Source organism: Paramormyrops kingsleyae, chromosome 1, assembly GCF_048594095.1.
Source record: "Paramormyrops kingsleyae isolate MSU_618 chromosome 1, PKINGS_0.4, whole genome shotgun sequence".
Taxonomy (NCBI): Eukaryota; Metazoa; Chordata; class Actinopteri; order Osteoglossiformes; family Mormyridae; genus Paramormyrops; species Paramormyrops kingsleyae.
This window is the reverse complement of record NC_132797.1, coordinates 28,964,512-28,987,038: the sequence shown is the minus strand read 5'-3', so window position 1 is coordinate 28,987,038 and position 22,527 is coordinate 28,964,512. Positions and strand designations below refer to the sequence as shown.

Here is a 22,527-nt window from a genome sequence, read left to right as displayed (position 1 = left end):
CCCCCCTCTGTAATTTGCAAGCCCACAGCTGTTTTATTTGTTATAAACCTATCCAGCTGCTACTGCTGATGTAGGACGACCTAATGCAGCTCTCACCGCAGACAGGGAATGTCAAATATCGTCCGGAACAGGAGCGTAGGGTATTGCGGTGGTATTAGGTTCCCCGATGCGAGAGAAAAACACTCTTTAATTTCACTATACATAATCCTGAGGGGAGACCGCGGGGCAATGTTTTTGATTTGTCGAATATTTTCCATCCGCCATGGTGCAGAATCCTGGGCAGCCTAGACTTTGGGATGCAAATGGCTAGGAAGTCACCTTCCATGCTGGGGGGATTGAGGTTGATTCTTACTTGGGTTCATCTATGATGGCCTCAGCAGGTCATATGGGTAAAGCAGCATTAGTCACAAACTTGAACAAGGTTATTAATTAAACATGCAGCTTTGATTGGCTCTGATCCCTAAACATAGCAAAAGTCATTTCTGCGTCAGCTTAAGCCAAAGACAGAATTACAAGTGCAGTATTGCTGCATGTAGGACGGTCTGGTTCTATCAGTGGCTGATTTTGCCTCTGGAACGAAAGAAACAGAGATCATTTGCAGGGATTGACTTCAAGTAAACAGTTTACGGGATCTATCCTGTATCTTTCTTACAGATCGTTTTTTTATAATAGTAACCAGACCAGTTGGATCATTAACTGTAACCATTTCCATTCATGCATTTATCAGCATTTAAAGTATCAGACAGGGTCCTACATCACCATGGTAACATGCTGGCAATGAGCAAGGTCCCACACACCTTGGACACGTGGACAGGTAAGATGAGAAGTAGACCGGGAAGACCAGAATGCCCCTCTCATGGGCAAATATTTTAATGAGGTCAGGTGCCCCCCTCCTCTTCCCCACCACAGACGACTGGGGCCTCATTTATCAAAGTTGTGTAAAGAGATAAAGACGCCCGAAATGTGCGCAAAATCCCACATTTATCAAACATAATTTGACGGGTGAAAAATGCATATATCTACGGAAACTCGAGAGGACGAGTACGCAACATATTGGACAAATCGGGAAAAGGCGACACCCATTCTAAAGCAGGGAACTGCAAGTAAAACGGCGAAATGACCGCGCACATGCCAACAATTCATACCATCAACCCGCGCCTTCATGTAAAAACAGCAATTCTAAAAAACGTGTATTGGAATGTATTTTAATTATTATTATATTTATTAATTCTATTCAGATTCCGTATTGTAAGATGATATATTGTAAGATAAAAGATTTTGTATTTTCCTTTGATAATTTATTCTGTATCAACTACGTCTTGTAAGCTCTTTCATGAATTATTAATATCTGTAATTGTCACAAGTGGCACTAAATGTGAATCCTAAGTGAATTCGCATTCATAGATCGACTTCTGAAAGGCGTTCTTGTCAGTATAACTACGTAAATGGAATTATTAGAAGGGAACGAGTTTTCATGGACCATCACAGTTATTTTTACTAATTTGTTTACAGTTTGCACTATGTTAATGTTTTTGCTCTTTGTTTTGCATTAAATGTATGTTTCCCTACACTGTGGGTGAACGGACAAACGTAAAAACTACATTTCCAACGATATCCAGTTGTCCAAATGTAATCGGGGCAATCCAGCGCACTGGTACTGCGATATGGGCACAGTAGATGCAGACAATGAAGCGAGTGCTAATTTAGCTACTTGTGTCATTTTAAGTACTTTTACATCTACCTCCCGTCTGTTCTGGCACAACACCGCAAATACTGCATCCCTTATCATAGGATGCCATACGCTTAAGTCTGAGGGCGAAGATATTGGTTTCCCCTCAATAGTTATAGTCACACTGGCCTTACTTCTAAACATTTTCTTGTTTGTGATAAATGTCCTTGGGCTCCCAAATACAACCCTTTGTCGTGCCCCTACCTCGGACTGTTCAAAATGCCTCTTCTTATTTTTTTTTTATTATTATTATTTAAAGCCGTTTTCGTCGGCCTTCGCAATCAGAACGGTTTGATTTAAATATTATATGAGCATGCAGCTTATTTGCATTGACCATTTATGAGTATTTGTGGGTTGCAACTGGGCAGAATCTCAGGCTGTACGTATGCACATTTACAAGATAGTTTCGACTTTTCCGAGGGGAAATGCGCCCAATGTCCAGTTAGATAAATGCCATTTTCTTTTGTGTGTACACACTTTTTTGCAATTTTTAAATTTTTGTCTGTACGCATTTTGTCCACGATAAAATTTACACAAAGTTAGGTAAATGAGGGTCCTGGTTTATATATTTGTGGTTGTGTTTAACCTCTTCTCTTGATTCCCTTCGTGAAGTCAAGACCTTTTCGCTGTAGTTACTGCAGTTTAAAGACAAAAAGACACATTCATTCTTAAAAGAAACACAGAAATGGGAAATGTTCCACTTGAAAAAACGTCCAACGCAGCTCCAAAAGGGCATTTTCCTGTGGGTTTCTTTGACAGCTTATTGTAAGCTTACATTAAAAAAACCCTTCTGGTGGTTTCTTGAGAGTTTATTATAAGAAATGAAGACAGGAAATATTTCCCCTGCCCTAGGTTACCTTACAGAAAGCAGACTTAGAAACTGGTTACCATCTTGCAACAGAACTGGAACCAGAGGAAGAGGAGAACATCTGCCAGTTTAATATAATAATGAAGATGAAAACAAAGCTGTTATTCATCATTTTTTTGTGCCTAAAACCAATAGAGATCCTGAGGAAATAATCCATTAATGAGCTCGGCATAACCTAGCGGGTAACCCTCTCCGTCTGGTTTGAAAAATAGTAACATTTTAATTCTCACTAATGCTGAAACAAGTCTGTAAAAAGCTTTCTGATGTTCTGGCAGGAATAAGTTGAGAAGAAAATGTGGGCAGGAGTGCGGGACACAGAAAGTGCCGGAATTACGCCCTTAATTATCTTAGACTGCACCACACTAAGCATGCAGGTTTCACTCTTGCATGTTTTGGTGTCACGATGAACATGTGTTGGGGGGCACAGAACTGTAATTTTTTTCAAGACCTTCTTCATTTGAACGTTTGGGGATTTTCACATGCACTTTCTTCACTGTTTAACTTCTTCACCAACCACCTAGTTGACTGACTGTTATAGCTAGTTGGAAAAGCCAAATCAGTCAAGAAATGTGAGGAAGATGGTGCATCACATCTGCTGGGAGACGTCAAGGTGCAGGTGCACTGATCCAGAGATGTCTGCTATTGCCAATCGGGGCCATAGCTAATGAATGGTAGGGAAACATATACTCTGATGAACTAAACACTGGAGCATTGTGGCCCAGTATGGAATCAGACCCAATTCTAATTGTGTTTTTGGGACCATTAGTTAAGGTAACTAATCACTTCAGTGAGAAAGGAGTTCATATTTCTTAATCACATAGGGAATGCTTTCTTTTTCATTGAGATCCTTTTATGAAAGTCTTTGTTTTTCCCTTTCATTCTTCATGGCTTTTCTGCGACGATAACTTGAATTTTTAGGTGGAATAAAGAAAACACGGCCTGGAGTGTGTCGATTTGTATTCCAAGCAAGCAACGCGACCTGTCTGTCTCCCATGTGGGGACAACTTCGGAGCGTGCCAGTAATCTTTAAAAGGGAAAAAATGGAGTCACCATATTCAATGACAAAGGGCTTTTCTGGGCCTGTTTGATGGTAATAAAAACTGTAGAAGTAGTCAAAGGATTTGATAACATCATTCAGAGAAGTTTTAATGAGAAATGGATCATGATGAGGTTTTTTTTTGGTTCTTTTGTTATGATACGTTTGAAGCCTTGATCACACACGGTACCTTGTCGAATTGCCCGGGTGTACCAAAGACCGACTATATTTTTCCAGATAGATCTCCAGCAGGCTGCTAGACTGTGCAAACGAGGACTGGAGCTCTGGTCACAGGGTGTGGAAAAGGTATGGCTGCCACACGGTTAAAAACGCACGCTTCAGGAGTGAAGCGGAGGGCGTGTGGAACAAACGTAGCGGGAAAGTACAGGTGTGATGCACGTTCATGCGTCGAGGAGCCAAGGAAAGCAGGACGCCGCTACCAGCATCGCTTTCATAATATTAATGAGTCGTAATCACATGAATCAAGTCTGGCAGCTGGAGTGCGTCCATCCGCTCATTTTGCAGATCAGGGTTGGTGACCCTGGAGATGACCTGTTTTGTTATGGAAACAAACCAATGTAAAGGCATTGTTGTCTCAACTTTCCCTTCACTGTTTATAGGATATTCATTGAATTTAATGCAGCAATGTTCAGAAGAGTAAGCCAATTATGGAATTTCTTTTGAACTTTTTTTAACCTAAAAAATGATGAATTATCATATAATCCATTCTGCATTGTGGAGAATATTACAAACAAACATAAGAATAGACCCTGTTTTTTACTGAAAGGTTCGAAAATGATTACATTTGACAATGGATGCTATTTGTTAATCATAAAAAAATGCATTTAGACTTGGGGGTTAATATAGGTCACTCTTGACGTAAGCTCAGTATTCAAAATAACAGATGCACATTCAAAAAAAGTAATGAATTATTAACTGTATGTTTATTTCCAAATTATTCGGTTAAGAAATCTGTGCGAACTGTGTAAATTACGGGCATTTGTCTTGGTGTTCTATCATTATGCGTGTTTATAAATCACTGTGTATGTAGTGGGAGCTGCTCAGTATCTATCTAATATATTCTAATAGATACAATAAGAATGCAAACAAATTTCTCTGGGACAGTAAATAGGAAAGTGCACTTGAAGGTGAAAGGAAAAAACTAATGAAATACAAGGCTGTACTCTGTAAGTTTTCAAAATGTTTATTCATTGTTCTTAAGAAGTAACTGTAAATCTTCAAAAACATTTTTTTGTAAAAGCAAATCAGACATAGTAATGGAATAGTAAGCATTTGGTCATTGGATAAAAATCCAGTCTCTTAAAAAAAAAATCAAAATTTGTATAACTTAATAACACTGAACAAGAGACTATTTTCACAATTTTTTTTTACAATCCTTAATAATTTATAATTTGTCAAAGCAACTGCGACGGATTCTTCGTTCCTCTTGGACAGAGTCTGTGCAGAATGGAGCACCAAGCCATTTTTCTTTTCTCCCCCCCCTTTTTCCAACAGGATGTGTGTGTAACAGTGGTGTCTTTGTGCTCCGGTGTCTGTCTCAAGGCTACATACCGCATGTGAGGTGTAGTTCGGTTTCGGAAAGCATCAAAGGTATTAGAACCATACAGTGAATTGCCCCCCACCCCCGTCCCTGTCTCTTCCCGGTCATCCACGGAGGATCAGGTGTATAAAAACACACACGGAAAGCTACAGGATCATCTACAGGACCGGCTACGGCGATTCCATTTGTGATCGCGCTGATCGACACGTTAGGGTGGGACTGGACATGGGATGGAGGCAATCGCGTGTTTGAAAGCATCAGCGGATCCTGCTAGAGCTCTCGAGCGTGTCGTCGCCGGGGCTGAGGGCCCGGTTAACGGCACGGCCGCGTCGCCGACACGACCATGAGAGCCGGCTGCAGTGGGCGGCTTCTCATCCTCTGGATCAAGCATAGCACACCTTGTCGAATAGAAGCCAGCAGAGAAGCATACACTTCTGACACACGGGTAGCAGCCCCCCACGAGATAAATGTTAAATTAGAGAGTCAGCAAAAACAGGTAGCTACTGTTATTTAGTTGTATCCTTCTCTCAGCTGGACATCATTCATTTACATTCTTTTTATTTAGCAGAGGGTTTTATCTAAAGTGACATACAATTGAGAAGGCAGGGTCTATCCAGTGCCTGTATCAACTGTGGTTAAGGGCCTTGTTTTGGCTCCAATGATGAAATTCACTCTGCTGACTCTGGGATTTGAACTGGCAACCTTCCAATCACAGGCACAGCAGCCTAACCCACGGAGCCACACACTGCCTCCTTTATTGCAACTCTGAGTATAACGTATGTACACACTTCATAAATCTGGAACGTGATTCTCCCCCACGGTGTAAGGAGAGAACACAATACTTTCTGCGGTATGGCATAAAGGGAGGCTTACTCCAAGCAACAGCGTTAACCACAAGAATCACTAGCAAAAAAAAAAAAACAAAACAACACTGAGCACTTGCTAGCTGACAGAGATAATACTGTGACATGTGATTCGAAGAACAAAATAAAAATCAAACACGTAAGTACATCGCCAGGTTCTTGTAAACAGCGATTTGAGCTTAATTTTAAACAGCTGACGGAGGACAGTGGATCAAATGGTGCAGGCGACTGGAGACTATTCCTTTCCATGAGTGCTTTGTTCTGGATAGAAACGTACGCCAAGGAAACACTGTTCAAATATAACACTGATAATTGGAATGAAAAACAGCACTTAAGGTCACGACCCCTCTGTTTATTCAGTTCGTTTGTTGCGAAGAGATGAAAACAGCTCATCAAAACAACGTCTATTTCAGCTTTTGAAGTGAACTCTAATCACTACCTCCAAAGATCCCTCAATATAAAATCTGCTTTTCCAATTACAAGGTATAAACAGGTAGTGATGCCGTCAGCATTTATTAATAAATGTACAGTAAAGATGTTTGTTATTTTTATTTGTTCTTTTGTTTAGTATTGGATCACTGAGACTGACAAGACAGTTTCACAGCTACCGCTGGCAGATCGGACGTGAGACATAACACTGTGGCCCTTATAGCCATAACGAACAAACAGGGGTAGACAAAACAGCATGAAGTGTCACCACAGAGACCTCGCCTGGAATGGTGCTGTGTGTGTGCACGTTTGTGTGTGTGCGCGTGTCCACGTTTGTAAGTGTGCTACTAGAGGGTACTCAGGATGAGTATAACCCCCACACTTCTGTCAGGCAAAAATGCACCAGAGGGATGTGGCAAGTAATGCATAACGAACATCTCTTAAATAATGAATATACATTTTAAAAATTAGTTTTAAATTAACAAACTTCAAACTTTTTAAAATAGCACTTTTTTTCATTTCAGAGCACAATGTACAGAATGTGGCTGAGTTCTCCTGCTTTCTTTGAAGGCACTTTCAGGAAAGGTGCAATAGCAAATTTTGGAGTAGAAAATGATGCCTATCAAATAAGTTAACATTACGAAAGTGTCTCGTTAAGGATTCTGCATTGAACTAACAATGCCATTATCAACACTCGTTGCCATGTGCGTGAACACAGAAGGAGTTGCTCAAAGAATTGGAAAAAAAAAGATTGTCTGTTCTCTTAATTAGACATAACAAAAACCACAAGAAAACTATTCAATTTATAGTCTAAAAAATGTCTTCAAAAGGAATGTTGCATAGAAATAGAAGGTAAGTTAATACTTCTGTACCATGGGCACTTTGACAGTCTTTATTTCTGATATATGGGAGGATTTCTGGATGATGCAGCTGGTTGTCCCTGATATGCTGTCCTTTGCCTGTGCTAGGTTAGTCAAAGCCATGGCGGCGTTGATCTCCTTCCAGTACGTCTCATCTTTGCCCCGTCCTTTTTCCTTCACCGTCGCACTGTGGTTTCAGGCAGAAGAAAATAAGAAAAGAAACAGTTTGGGACATTGTGTAAGTGGAGGTCTCACTCATCGTAACAGTAAAAGAGGCAGAAGCGATGTGAGGAACGCACTCACGTGTCACATTTAGCCGACGCGTGTTCCACAGCCTCTGAAAGCAAACAGCAGAAGTTAATTACAAAACATGCAGTGGACTGATCATGCAATCTGCACAGCTGTCCTGTTTTTGGTAAATGTTGGTGGGCATTTACATTTTATTTACTTAGCAGGCATTTTTATCCAAACTTTTTTTTTTTTTGAAAACAGGGTCAGACAGTCCCTGGAGCAACTGGGAGTTAAGGGTCTTACTCAAGGGCTCAATGGTGAGGTCACCCTGCTGATCCTGGGATTTGAACCAGCAACCTTCCAATCACAAGCACAGCCTCATAACCCACTGAGCCACACACGGCTCATTCACTCGCCCCGTTCCTACACAAATTTATGTGATCGTAAGACAGCTGAAAAGACGCCGACGGCCTATGGAAACGACGGAAAAAATGTAGCCGGTATGTCACAGACAGACAGAACGTTTCGTACTTTTCCCCTCCAAGACGCTTTAAATCTGCGAGGTTGAAAATAACATCTCATGGAGAGATCACCGACCCACGGCCGCTTAACGCGTGAACCGAAAAGGCAATTTGAGGCCCATATGAAAAGCATTACAGAAGAATGGCTGGTCTGATTAAAAAGTCCAGCCGGACTGCAATCTGGCACAGCTGGCCTTTGTTTTCCTCCCTTGTTGTCTCTCTCGCTAAATGTGAACGTACACTAGCTGGGCTCCCGGCCAGTCCTCAGGTAGAGCTGAGAGAGGGGGACCAAAGCAGGCAGGTTTGGGACCAGTCTGGGGCACCAGCAGGAGCGAGAAAAGCCGGCGTGAAGCTCGCTGGGCCGCCGCACTGGCTGGAGTTCTGAAGCAAGCGCCCCGGAGTCCAAGGATAGCAAACGGGTTTCGCCGAGCGACGACGACACTGGTTTGGCACCAGCGACTCCCATCAGGGAGTCTGGATTTCCTGCACATGGAAACTTCAGGCACACCCTGTGTATTAACAAAACACAGGTGATCCCGGCAGAGTTGGGGGAGAGAGAATTTGGCGTGGTGGTAAATCACGGCGCCGGGATTGCCGTTACTGTCAGCGTGGCCAGGGTGTACAGCTTATTTTCTTGTTACCAAGATAAGAGTTAACAGCCGGGTCGGATGGCCGGCTTGCACTGTGCGCACACTGCGGTCCAGAGCATGCTCCTGGTTTTCGTCTGCGGATACAGTCCTCTCCCGGACTCGGTGCAGCTGCTTAATGTTTGGGTTTTTAATGATTGGCCTCTTCCCGCCACACAGGCCATCGACCGAGAGAGACAGAGTTGTTATATCGTCAGGTTGTGTTTAGGGGCCCCTCTCTCTACACGCATCTCCACTCTGCCATCAGTCCTCCTTCCTGGTGCCTGCGGCCGTCAAGGAGGCCCGACGGGAGAGCAGGGGGATCTCCAAGGGTTTGACCCGTCAAGCCTCTCAGTTCCTCCTTACCAGACTAAGGGGAAAAAAAATGGGGCTTGACCACCTGCGTGAGCCCTGGGCCCCGAGGGACGTGACCTTCCACGGCACGCTGTCTCCGATCATCCCGCTGATCCTGTTTCCAGTTACTAATCCCGGACTCAGACCGCCATCCAAGCCACTTCCGATCCAAATAATTTAAAGCATCCACTCTTTACGTTCGCGCACAGAAAATTTTCAAACGTACCGTGACCTGAGCTGACAGCTACGGTACACGGCCAGTATGGCCGAAGGCAAGTATTAGGTCCATTATGAAATTTCCTGTTGTTTCCCCGCTCTTCAGTAATAGCTTAATTCCACTGAGACCTTGTCCATTTTTTCTCCCTCACAGAGAGACAGATAGGAACATAAACTGTAAAATGATCATCTGACATTATGGCAGCTTAAGCGACCTGCCGCGAACACGCGTGCACACGGCTCAGCGCTTCTCGTCTGCTCCATCCCCCCGCCTGGGAAGCCTCTCGGATTCGTATGGTGAGGCGCTCAAAATTTCCCCACAGGTCCAGCCAAAACAAACGTAGTCACAATCGTCTTTTCTTGAGAGTAAAAGGGGTACCTGCCGAATGTCAGGGTAACAGGCATTATACCTGACCCACTTCATACATCATTTACATCCATGAAGTGGTTACATTGTCAAGCCACCCTTAATTTTTTTCAACACATTTTTCTTACAACTGTCTTACAACTGAAACTTTGTGTGACTACATGTTTCAAAAAAAAGGTCACAGGATCTATGGATATGGTGGACAAGAGACCTTCTGGCCAACCAGTGGGCTGCATGGATCTTCTGCAGGGGCCTGAGGACAGATCATTTCACTGCACCATGTGACTTAGTCTGAACTGTCGTTCAACTGTGTGAGTGGGCATGCATGTGACTGGAGTTCAAAAACCTGACAGTCTCCTTGAGGTGAAGGTGTTCTGACATTTATGCATACTTCTCAGCAGGGACATGTCAGCAGTTTCAAAGGTTTGGGGGGGGGGGGGGGGCAATGTGGGATCACATTTTGGGTTTGCTATCAGATTTGCAGATCTGTTTTGAAAAGGTGGAGGGACGTACACTCCTTTCGGGGACTGAGACTTCCTGTCTTTGGATTAACTGGCTGTCTAGCTGGACTTCACCTGCCTTTGGGGTCTAATAGAGCTTTGGGATCTCGGAAGTAGGACTGGGGAACTGCTTGTGGCAAAGCTGCACCAAGCAAGCCCCGGGGGGGGGGGGGGCGAAATCTGGCTTGGCCAAAGCCCCGCCCTGATTGGGCTACGGGGAATGGAGGAGGAAAAACTGGAAGGAGACGGGCTCACAAAAAAGACCATTTCCAATCTCCTTTGCCTAAAATATCTAAAACTCACATTTTTAAAACAACTCCCATGCCAAAGAAACTATGGATCCTTAATAAATCACCAAAGCTGCTTTTTTCCCCAGCTACTGCAAGGTCTGCTGAGCGTCTGGGTCCTAAGTGTCCACAGGCCCACTGTTAAGCTGGGGAAGGCGGCAGCATAATCAGAGAGGAGGCGGCGAAATGGACCAGCAAGGCAGGGGAGGAGGAACGAAAGGCACCGCTGACAAATCAGGATCGACGGGCCGCACCTGTCCAGGGTAAGGGGGAGGGGGGCTATTATTGTGTACATCTGCTGTTGTTCGTAGCGATACACAACAATAAACAGACGGTAGAAAAACACAAAGGCCGTGTTTAGTGAAGGGGTCTGCAGACACAGACACATCCTCTGCCAAAATAGAATACGGACACGCAAACACGCAACTGTGACTTGCTGGATATGGGGGGGGGGGGGGGGGGAGCATAAAGCACACACCACAGCACTGACGAGGGCTGCAACTCCCGTAGTCCTTAGGGTTTCCTCAAAACGTGTCGTCCAGACACTGTCTGAGAAGCGGAGGAGACATGGTGTGGAGAGCCAACCGTCACTGACGGACACGCCGGCTCAGGGGGGCAATGATGCCAAAAGGAGTCTGTGAATGAAGTTAGGGAGACTCTGGCATCGGCCTGATCTCTGCATTGCTTGTCCGAGCTGGAAAATGCATCTGTGCCCAGGGCTGCATGGTGCCAACTCTGCGTTTCGGCTCAGCATACAGACGCGGGCGGTACACATCACTTACTGCAACCGAGAGCCAATGGACTAGCTCAGGAATGTGAAAAGTGCAGGATAATTAATTCAGAGAAACCAGGTCTTCGTTGGGCAGGAGTTTCAGCTGATCTTCAGCTGTACACAGTACACATCACGGCATGGGATACATTTATTGCAACACGATGCAAAAATATACATCAAATGATTGCACCGTCGCATCGTAATTTGAAATTATCGGACTCCCAAAGCTTCATAAGGGTTTTGAGCATGTGTCTTGGCTTCTGCTCTGTGTAGAAACCATCAAGGTCATCATCAGGCCGAAGCTGGCCAGCATACATGTATGCAGCAATATCTGCATACATATGGGGAGGTATACTAAGTTAAGGCCTCCACAGTCACCACCTTGAGTACATTTTGTAAAAAGTAACCACATTTGCAGAAATAGCCCTGTTAATATCCCTTTAACATACTGGGGCCAGGTTTTACATTTACGTCACATGATCAATGTTTTCGGCACTTGATCTCCCGTCTTGCAAAGATGCAATTCCATCATTCCCCCATCACAAAAAAGGGACTGTTTATAAGTATCAGTAAACACGCCCTGATCATCCGAGCATAACGAAAACAGCCGAGCTGCAGAGGACCTTAAAATCTGGAGTAAATAGTCAGTTAAATCATCACTCGCCGACACGCACGTGCATCACCGGGGTGGCGGGGAATGCCGCCACAATGCCGCGGGGCTTGGCCCTTGCTGGAGATTAGCGTGACGGAGATTTATGCATCCCTTGCCGCAGATGGCTGGCGCGGAGTCAGCACTCGCAAGGCCGAGCGGGGCCGGACGCAAGAATGAGCGTGGCCTTCAGGGCTCAAACCCGCGTGGGGGGGGGGGGGAGGCAAGTGGGCGGCCCAGACAAGGGAGACCCACAACGCAGCGCCGTGTACAAGTTGCCGGGGGGAAGCATTAGCAGCAAAAGGATCTCCTCTGCTGACGTCTATCGAGGTGAATCGCCATGCAAGCTGGAGGCGAAATCCGCCGAGCAGATGTGCAGTGGCAGCTCAAGTACACGGGGACCAAAAGACAAAAAGATCTGCTTCTATTTAAGAGATGTCTACGTGCTGCTGATGACTGTGTGGTTCACAGATCATCTAAAGAAATAAACAGGGCCGTTTGCAATAAACAAAGAATGATGTGGGTCGAACGAAAAAAAAACAAAACAAAACCTCAGGAATCTCAGAAGTCACCAGGTTTGAGAGTCTCTCCCAGCCAAAAATAGGCTTCCTGCATTCCTGCCCAAATGATATGTTTGGGATTCAGATTACTCTGCTCCATTATGAGACACTCCATGTGCTCCAGCCCTATAGCTCACGCCTATCAGCAAAGCCCAGGCAAACCCCACAATGGCCTTCAGTCGCTTACAGTAACCTAGGTCACCAACGCTGACCTCTCGGCTATCCTGGGAAAAAACAAAAGTCTGGCACCTTCCACTTCTAACGCAGCTGGCTCCTCTGATTAGCTTATTAACTTCGACCTTGAAATTACCACCAGGCCGACGTGCGAAAATCTAAGTACGATCAGCAACAGAAATGCGTCAATTGTTAACCTTGACTGCTATCCACCGCTAAAAACATTCACGTAAATGTGCCGTGTTAGGACTGTCATCATGCTTCGTACTAAATTACAGTCATCGGTCAGGGACCCATTGAGTTTTAGTTCAGTTCTATTTCAACCAAATGCAGCCAGGCAGGAATCTCTGTCTCTCTGTTTGTGCCAATGGGCAATGCTCGCCACAGGGACATGGGGCAGCCCACGGACTTTACGCTCGCGCCCCAGAAAATCTAGGACCGGTCGAAGGTCGATGAAAAAACAGCTGTGGTTGTTTTTTTACTCTCTCTTTTTAAATGTTAAAGGGGCGGTTCTGCATTGTGGCTTTCCTTTGTTGCTTTGCACAGAAGCCTCTCCAGCGCTGACGTAACACGCACCCTGCCTGCAGAGGTCACTCCGCGTCCTGCGCCGAGATTTATATGTCTCCCTCCTTCATTTATTCTTCACCGCTGCGCTCCCTCGCTCGACTTTTATGACGCATGCTGACTTCAGAGAAAATACGGGCAATAACCAGCAATTGCGGCGAGGTCCCCTCACGTTGACGGAGAACCTAAAACCCGTGAGTAAATATTGGCCAGTTAAGTTTTTCAAACATAGTAGCTCCTTCTCCGTTATTCTCCCCCCCAAAAAAAGAAAGCCCACAAAAACATTGGGGAAAATGAGTCTAAACACCAGTGAATCACCATGATGGGGTTCTCTAGATAGAAGGAACCTCCATCCATCAGCCTACGGCTGTCACCTTCCTGCCAAGGAACCGTTCACGCCAAATGTGTTTTTGGTGTCATTCTAAAGCATTTTAACGCGATTTTTCTTTCTGACAGCACCAGTGTGTTGTATAATGTGGCCGTTTCTAAACCCAGGCTACATTTCTGTCTACACTCCGGTGATGCTGAGCCATTTGTCCTTTTCGGGTGTCACTGGATTAACAGAAACAGACAGAAAGCAGATGTGTGACAGGGTGTGTAGATGTCAAAAGCTGAGTCCTTCGGCAGCCACTGGTCCCAAAACAGACCTTTCCAGACAGGTGTGGATTAAATTCTCTGGGGGGCCGAGGTGACGTGGCTAGGAGACCCCTGCCCCCCCACCCCAATCTACTTGAGCTATTTTGGAAGCAGAGGCCAAGAAGAACAAAAGACAAATGAGAGGGAATTAAGAATGATGTAGCATCAATAATTTATAGAGATAGAGTTTGCTTTGCATTTGGGGGGGGGTTGCTGATATTAGAATTACCAAGGGGGAAGACAGACAGTGACAGTGGATCGATCAGCCAGATTTAATACGCTTAAACATTGCATTTTTCCCAAGGCGAGACCTTAGGATATAGCCTATGATAGCCCAAGCATTAATCCCCAAAGTGGCAGAGTTACCGTAACTCTATTTTTAGCTCTGTTAAACTCCTGGTGTTCGAACAGAGAACTGCAATGAGACACCCCTGAAAACGTTCTCAGTTGAGTGAGTGAAGCTCTGTTGATGTAAAACGTTTCCATTAAGGGAGATGATTTGAAGTGCTTCCTAAACACTGTATGAATTCTCCAGGATTCAATAACTGCCTGGCTCTTGCCTGCGACCCAGTCTGAATAGCCCTTACGAGCCTCTCTGGTCCATTCAGCCCTAGTGTTTTCATTTAACATGCTTCTGACTCAACTATGTGTCAGATGTTGCTTGCGCTTAAGGCAGCTCACTATAAGTCCTGTAAATCAAAGGTGTGTTTCCAGTTCTAAGGCATCTCAGGACAACGAGTAACAACGAGCCAGAAAAAAACAGAACTTTCACTTGTGAATTTTTAACATAAATTGGTGCCCGCATCTCATTGGGAAAAACATCTCTGAATCTTTTCCTAAGTTACTTCAAAACACTATAAAACTGAAGAAATATTTGAAATTATAAAAAAAAAACAAACCAGAAGTACAAACAGTACAAATGGTAGTGGAGCATCAGTACTGCATGCAAAATTCCTGGCAATTAATGTCCCAATTAAGGGATGATTTGGCATTAAGCATCTTGGCAACACCAATGGAATTCTCCATCTCTTTGTTTTCAGTTAAATTCCCGAAAGGATCCCCCCTCCCCCCCCCCCCCCCACAAAAAGGCGTTTCACTCTTCTGATGAAAAGGCGGGACAAATCGAAAGCAGTCCGTCGACTGCCACGTCTGACCGCCACACAAAGTTAGGTACGCCCTCGGCCATCGTAAATCATCACGAGTTGCCCTATTAGCGTAGCTAAACAACTGGACGGCTGATAATTCAGCATGACAATTCCGCTTAATTGCATCCAAAGTGAGGCCTGCGCACGCTTAATCCAAACCATGGCTTCCAAGCGCCCTTTCGGAAAATCTTGCTTCTGCTCAAACTGAGAAATAAAGGGGTGAAATTACAGACGTTCCGTAGCCGTCAAATGGCCCAGCAGTTTCTTCACTACATAAATATCTTGGATTGTATCAATGGGAAGCTTAAAGAGTAAAAGGTTCAACTTTTTTTTGCATTTTTATCACAAGATCAGATGCATAATCTTTTTCCCCCCAGATCTGACAAAAAGACCATAACAGGTGCCCCTGTTCCTTAAAAAATTGCCATGTGGGTAACTTGAGTCACCTCGCGTGAAACAGTGAGCCTGTCCCTCCCCCAGAGCAAGTTCCACAACTCAATAACCCGAGAGAATCCGTTGGGTCCAAGGAAGTTAAATCGACCAGGGAGATGGAATACTTTTCGCTTCTAAGGCACATTCCAGGTATCTATTCGAGAATTACGATAACAGACGCTGCTGTGTGTCTAAGGTACCAAATTCGCTTCACGCCTCTACAGATTGCAAGAAAATTGCTTTAATTCTTTGTGCTTCATAAAGAATTTGTGTTTTGTTTAAGGCTGTACTTTCCAGTAAGATTACCCCAAGCACACAGCAGTGTGTCATCTTCACATCTGCCACACCTAAGCCTTAATTACTGCTCTCGGGCCACGTGTGCTCACACTGAGAAGGCCCAGAAACGTCTGTCTCCAGCGAGAACAGTGAAGGCGAATGAAAAGTGTCAGGCACCACACCTACCACCCCCAGCTACAAAACCAGCAGCCCCTGGATTACAGAAATGAAATGTGCTCCTCTCTTCATGGCACCCGTACACGTTTTTCAGGACTGCAGGGGCACCGGGCAGGGAACCGTCCATGTGTGGACCTCGCTTTGATACTTCGGGAAACTCGAATTTCCCCAACAAGATATTTGCACTGGTTCTACAAGTATTCAATTTTCTGCTCGCAGCACAAATATGCAGTGTTTTGTGATGGACACTGCTTCCTAAATTGATGGAATACACCTTCCAGGGTCAACATCCAGACCTTCCCAAATGTGTCAAGTCTCTCATCAGGACCAAACGGCGCTGTGGGACAGTGGGACGTGTGAGTTGGTAGAAGACTCTGGGTCCAAGGAGCTGGCGCTATTGCCCTGCCAAATGTGGCAAGCCAAGTCCCATAAAGGTACTCAGAAGAAGGTCTTACAGACAAAAGGAGGTGGAGTCCAGTTTCATATAAATCTGGACCACTTACCAGTCCGGTACACAAAGTGGGCCTCCGCTTCCGAAGACGAGGGTGAGAGAAGGTCGTCATCGTACTCATTGGAGCTGAAGGATCCCGAGTGGTTCCTCTTGCGCGAGTCCACCATGGAGTTGGAGGTGATGACATGCTGCAGCGAGTCGTTAAGGTACCGGTGCAGCAGGCTGCTTTTGTACTTGGGCGGCGAGACGTAATCCTCAGTGAGCGGCGCGTGGGCCCGCAGCCCTGCACCAACCACCACGCCCTCCTCCTTGATAACGCTCTGGTATATGGGCTTGCTCAGCTCGGCCGTGCCTGTCTGGGCCCGTGTGGGGTTCTCTCCGTCTGGGGAAAGTTGAGGAAGGGGGGGGGCAGGGGAGACGCCACTGAAAAATGACCAGAACTGATGCCAGAACCCTCCTAAATCCATTTAAAAGTCACTTGAGACCCTTGAGCTAGGAGCCCATGCGTTTTCAGTCCAGAGCACATTTCTGTCATTCCTTGTAGCAATAAATAAAGCTTGAGGCTGAATTAAAATCCTGGCCCTGTCTGATGAAAGGAAATACTGAAGATAAAAAACGTGCTGAAAAACAGATATCCTCCTGGGGGGTGTTGAAATGAAGAGAACTGCTCTCTAGATACTGTCAGTGCCAAGTCTGCAAGAGGTTATTTTGGGCAGGTTTAATTTTCGATTCAGCGATGCCAAATTATGATCATGGTACGTATATGTATATTGGAAACATATGGGCTTGTGTTTAATTCCCCTGCTCCTTGAAGCAGACGTGCTATTTGTGTGAGTCCCCGTCAGGTGAGACAACAACAGGGCTGGAATCGTCACACCTGATTGCCAGCTGGGACACTTTGCTGAAGCCCAGCCACCCCCAACCAAATATGGTGGGGATACAGTCTTGCTGAGATGTTCCCCCCAATTAGACTCTGGGGTCACAGAGTTCAAGAGGTCACACTCATCCAAGGGGCTGTGAACAGCAGATCAAGTCGAGGTTTCCGGAGCAGAAATTGACGGTGGAAGTTTAGATGGAATCGCCCCTTGTCCTCTGGATCTATTAAGCTGAGGACAGCGAGAACAAGAGGCCACATTCCCTACAAACCTGCAATGTGCATCCATCCCCCTGGAAGAGCACATTAGAGGCACATTTCTGACCACAATAAATACACGCTAGGGCTTCTTAAACTGCAGGACGCAAACCAAAGGACCTCCCCGCCCAGCATCCTGAGGTACCCAAAGAGCTGTCATCTTTATGACACATAATCATCTGTTTAGAAGCGAAAACGGCCACAGGAAGCAGTCAGCGACCCACTTGGAGGGGCCGGTGTTTCTTGCATGTGAAGGGGGAGGCGTACCTTCTGAGCATGTGTCGTCGCTGCTGACGCTCAGTCTCTCGGCGTTGCCCTGCACGTATTTATTGTAGAGTTTGATCCGCAAAGCCCAGCTCAGGTCCGGCTGCCTCACTGTGTTTTTCAGCCTCCTCCTGGCATTGGCAAACCAGTTTGAAACCTGTGGGGAAGAAAGGAAATGGGGGGAGAGAGAGGGAGTGATGGAATGAAGGGGAAAGAGGGAAGGATGGAGAGAAGTTAATAGTCATTAACACGAAAGAGAATACCTGCAACAAAATCATCCCTTATGAAAAGGAATACGTCACTACAGGGTTTAGCTACCCCTGCGGGTAAGGGGGGGAATAAGGTTCAGAGTTTAAGACATGGATTTCTCCATCTTGTACCAGTGGAAGAGCATGGGCGCCCAGGTTCATGAGTGATAAACAAGCTGGTAGTGTAACATGCCTACTGTATCTCAGTTTTGCCTTAACCTTCAATGACTTAATGTTAACTCCAAGAAAACAGCTCTGCCATGATCGGAATTCTGCTCTGTGCATCGAAACCATACATTTTTCCACACGGCGTCCTTTTGTGTAATAAAACGATATCCAGTTCAGGGTTCCCTGAATCATGTGGAACGGAAACTATTAGGATGTTCCACTAGAAAAACTTCTCATGCTTAATAAATTTCAAGCAAGCTATGGAGAGCTTAATGTCCTTATGGTGGAACACTTTATTTGGGATTCTGCACTATTTAAAGGAAACCTTTCTCATCAACAACATGTAACTCATGTCCTGTTAGTTATTAGTCAATCTCAAAATATGCCCTGCTAACGAGGGGGGGTGTGCCTTTCGAAGTGGCTCCATCAACCCTCCCGATTGAGGCTGGAGAAAACATTGCTGATGTGAGTTTGAGGTGCCTTGACGACGGGCCCTCTGACCCCTGTCTCCTGCCCAAGAAACCTACACCTGTTTTGGGGGCCACAATGGTCTGGGGACCGGCATCTGTGCTGGGAGGCTCAGGTACACATGGTTCCTATAGCCAGACCATAATAACCAACTAAAACCTCTGAGTCTATTTGGCCTTTTTTAGATCGAGATGGACTTTTCTCCTGTGCATGTTTTGTTTGGTGAGCAAATGAGACACACCCCAAATGCTGGAAGGAACAGGAAACCACTCACAATATTAAATCAATTAGTTAATTAAAAGAAAAAAATATATACACACACACAGAGTTAAATAATCTACAATATTTCGCTATTTTCCATTTTTTGTTGACATCAATAAACATGTCAGCTCTGTCTTATCAGTCTACATTTTACATCTCCAGAGGTTTGACACACCACAGCACAAAATAGACAAATGAAATAATGTTATTTTTAATTGATGTTTTGTGTCTGTTTGCCTGTAACACACAGAGGCAGCTGTCAAGTTTTTCAATTTAAGATAATAAGCTGTGCAGAAATATATCGTTTTTAACAAGTGAGAAACCATTTCCATAATGTGTGTGGTAATATATTTATTAATGCATTTAAACAAATTCAATATTTGACAATTAACAACAGATTTTATCATTGAAATCTTATCCTTGAAATCTAGGCAACGCTCCGATCGTACCCTTTAGTAAAACTCTGGTTACAGTTACAATGAGTAGAGGTGGAACCATGCAGTAACTCACCTGTACCAGGGTCATTTGGGAGCCCAGAGCGAGCAGTATTTTCTCGGTTTTGGTGGGATAAGGATTATCCCTGTGCTTGTACAGCCACTGCTTGAGAGGACGCGCCATGTCCTGGAGAGCCTGGCGCTTGTGACGCACCTTCCCACCGCTCTGGCGAGACCTTGCGGGAAAACATCCATCAATCCGCCACAGTTAAGCTCGTGGAAATATGCAACAGTAAAAAATAAGATAGAGGAGTTATTTTTAAACGTCGAATTGCTGAATATAGCTGTTTTTTTTCATCGCGCAGTTATAACCGCAATATACGACTGATACTCTATTAAAAGCTAAAACATGTACGCCAAAGTATGGTAAATGTGAATAATATTCGTATTTCTAATTGTCAAAACATTTATATTATTCGTTTAAGCAAAACGAATGCGATTTTATTAAGCCAAGGCAAATGTAAGAACTATAACGCAGCCGTCCAAATATAATTGACGGGAGTTCACTAACTGATATATACGTTTTCCTTTTATGCTTATGTGCCTGGTTCAGGAGGAACACATTAAATGGTAATAAAATGGACATTTGTAATTCTTCATTCCCGAGTTACGGTTTCACGCCAACAGCACCTAAGAATGCATTATTTTGCGCGATCGCAGGTCAGTTACCGAGAAATACTGATCCGCTGGAGATCCGTTTATTAGTACAAAAGTACATCGATAGCGGTAAAAATATCAAAATAATTGAATCATCAGAATGTAGCCTATTTTGGTATGGATGAATCTTAGACTGTTGCAGATGCGTAAAATTTAAATTAGGTTTCAATTAGGCTACAAATGACAGGTTTTTCTTACTAAAAGCATGTCTGTCTCCATTTCACATTACATAGTCGAATGCTGTACGATAGATATTTTCATGTAAAATACAGAACATTTTAGATTTCATCTGCGGCTGAAAACCTGCTATCTGCACTTGGCTTTTCTGCCGCTCCAGAAGATGTCAGTGTGGAGCTTTGAGGACCTCGAAACTTCGGCAGGTCTAAAGTATTTCCTTCAAATCTCCGATCTGGTCGAGTTTATGTTCCACAAATATTATCCTTGTAATCTAGATACATGCGAACAGAATAAAAACCATTTTCGTCCCTGTACAGAGTTCTGGTGAAACCCCTCTCGTATTTATATTAATATACGCTACTTTATTAACATCGATACTCCTTTTGAAATGGAGTATCCTTTGCTAGAGGTGCAACGGTTCAGTCTTTTCTTCCAGGCATTGAGCGTCTCGGTAACCCTAACGAGGATGTTTATTTAGGTGTACTCGTATTTCAGAGAGCGTCGGGCTGGATGTATTGCTGGTTCAGGTCCAGGCGTATAAGGAACTACTGTACTGTCCTCAAGTAAAATGCGTGTCAGCGCCCGTGACTATGGAAGCCTACAGAAATAATGAATGGCAGGGCTTCTTCTCAAATCAAGGTTTCTAAAAGTGCCCACTACTGACTGGACCACACACGTGTAGATATTTTAAAAATACTATATCGTAGGATACTTTCACTTATTTTAATAACTCCGTGTACTCTGGCATTAATGCGGAAATTGACGAACTTGTAAACAATTACTTCTGAAAAAATATAATCCACTTGTTCCACTGACCCAGAATTTTATTTCCAAACAATAACGTGACGACAAAAATATTGCGATTTTTAAACTAAATAAAACTAAACTAAATAAAATCTGGATATTACTGATGACATACTACAAGCAGTTTATCTCAAATGTCTTTCATATATTAGAAGCAGATGTGATGTGTCCTTGAATGGACTTTTACACAAAGTAAAAGGGTACAGGACACATATAAACAGACTTTGGATTTTATATGACTGCTCTGTCATACTTCATATTGTCAATTATACGAACAGTGAAGGTCAAATCCATGATATACCAAAATATATAAATAATCCCCTGCATGCTCATGTTCAAAAAAGAAACGCGCAAATTAATTTCTTGAACAGTAGTAGTAGAAGTACTAGTAGTAGTAATAATAATAATTGAAATAGTCAGGTGATATACATACCCAGATCTCCTATGTCTGATGCCAGAATTGTCTTTGATCGCCTGGTTATTTGAAAGTAAGTCTGGATGCTGTCCATCGATTACTTCTAAATAGTTTCTGCTGGTCCTCTCCACTTCTTTCGCCTTCTCTTCATAAAGGACCTGGCTGCTCAGCTTGTTAAACACGATGGTGTTCATCTTTGGTTCGCTGCTACTCCAATGTGCTTCCCAGAGCTGCCGCGCTACCTTCTCAGCCTGTCACTTAGAATCCCTTTTCCTCCCCTGCAAAACCGAACGCGATACGGCTTTCAGTCCCGACGTTATATGATCGTTTTAAGAGTAAAACATTGGACCCTAAATCCAGTCCTCAAAACAACTAAAAACAAACTATACACCAAAACAGCACTCAAAGGGGGACACATATTATTTATAAACACTATTTATCAAATAGTGTATCGTGATATCCACAGCACAAGAACACACGTTTGTAATTATAGAAGGATATGTAAAGTACAAACAAGTATTCTAACTTGTAAGTATAATTTAATCGATTCAATGTGTAACTCTTCTTTTCCAACAAACAAAAACAACTGAACAAAAATATAGATTCTTTAAATATTTAAAATATCTTACATATTGATACATGGTTATATTACTTTGATCAATCCTATATTTCTGTTTTTTTAAGCGAAACTCTGGTATTATACTTCACTCAGACACAACCAAAATATTCACATGAAGCTGTCGACTGCTAAAAATGCACAATTCAAAATGTATGCGTACCGAAAAACGTTCTCAGTTGTAATGTATCTTGCACACGACAAACAACGTCGGTTCATATATGAAGCGCGAGATGCAACATTGTGTATAAAAACATAAGCGCGGTCACGGTGACGTGTTGCAGATAGTGATTTTATTTACCTGTCTCTGTGTAGCGTACAATCCCCTTCACAGTGTCCCATTCCCTTCTTACATGCTCCCCATCTAAGTTCCTGAGCTCAAACCACACGAACCGCGCTCGCCTCGCCGCTTTATTCACCGAGTTGGCGATACGGCTCCCGGGAATCTGAATATCGCAGCGTTCTCATGTTTCCTAGCTAAAGGCCGCAGTTTGCGAACATAAAGTTAATGCAGTATGCCTGTTCCGTGGCCCGGGCGA

The 22,527-nt window shown here is 44.1% G+C and overlaps 2 protein-coding genes across 2 annotated transcripts in view; both read right to left on the bottom strand.

Moving 5' to 3' along the window:
- Window positions 1–4,821: 4,821 nt before the first annotated feature.
- mkxa (mohawk homeobox a) lies at window positions 4,822–21,566 on the bottom strand. The gene is made up of 6 exons (XM_023823711.2): window positions 21,391–21,566; window positions 19,336–19,495; window positions 17,684–17,837; window positions 16,337–16,666; window positions 7,650–7,683; window positions 4,822–7,533 (listed from the first exon to the last, which is right to left on the bottom strand). Exons 1-6 carry the CDS (start codon window positions 21,564–21,566, stop codon window positions 7,344–7,346), a joined length of 1,044 nt encoding a protein of 347 aa, XP_023679479.1. The 3' UTR covers window positions 4,822–7,343.
- The window catches only part of odad2 (outer dynein arm docking complex subunit 2), a 47,866-nt gene continuing 46,854 nt past the window's right edge, over window positions 21,516–22,527 (bottom strand). The window contains exon 20 of the mRNA XM_023823709.1: window positions 21,516–21,650. Within this exon, the coding sequence (XP_023679477.1) occupies window positions 21,627–21,650 (24 nt within the window). The 3' untranslated portion in view covers window positions 21,516–21,626. The remainder of the gene's footprint in view (window positions 21,651–22,527) is intronic.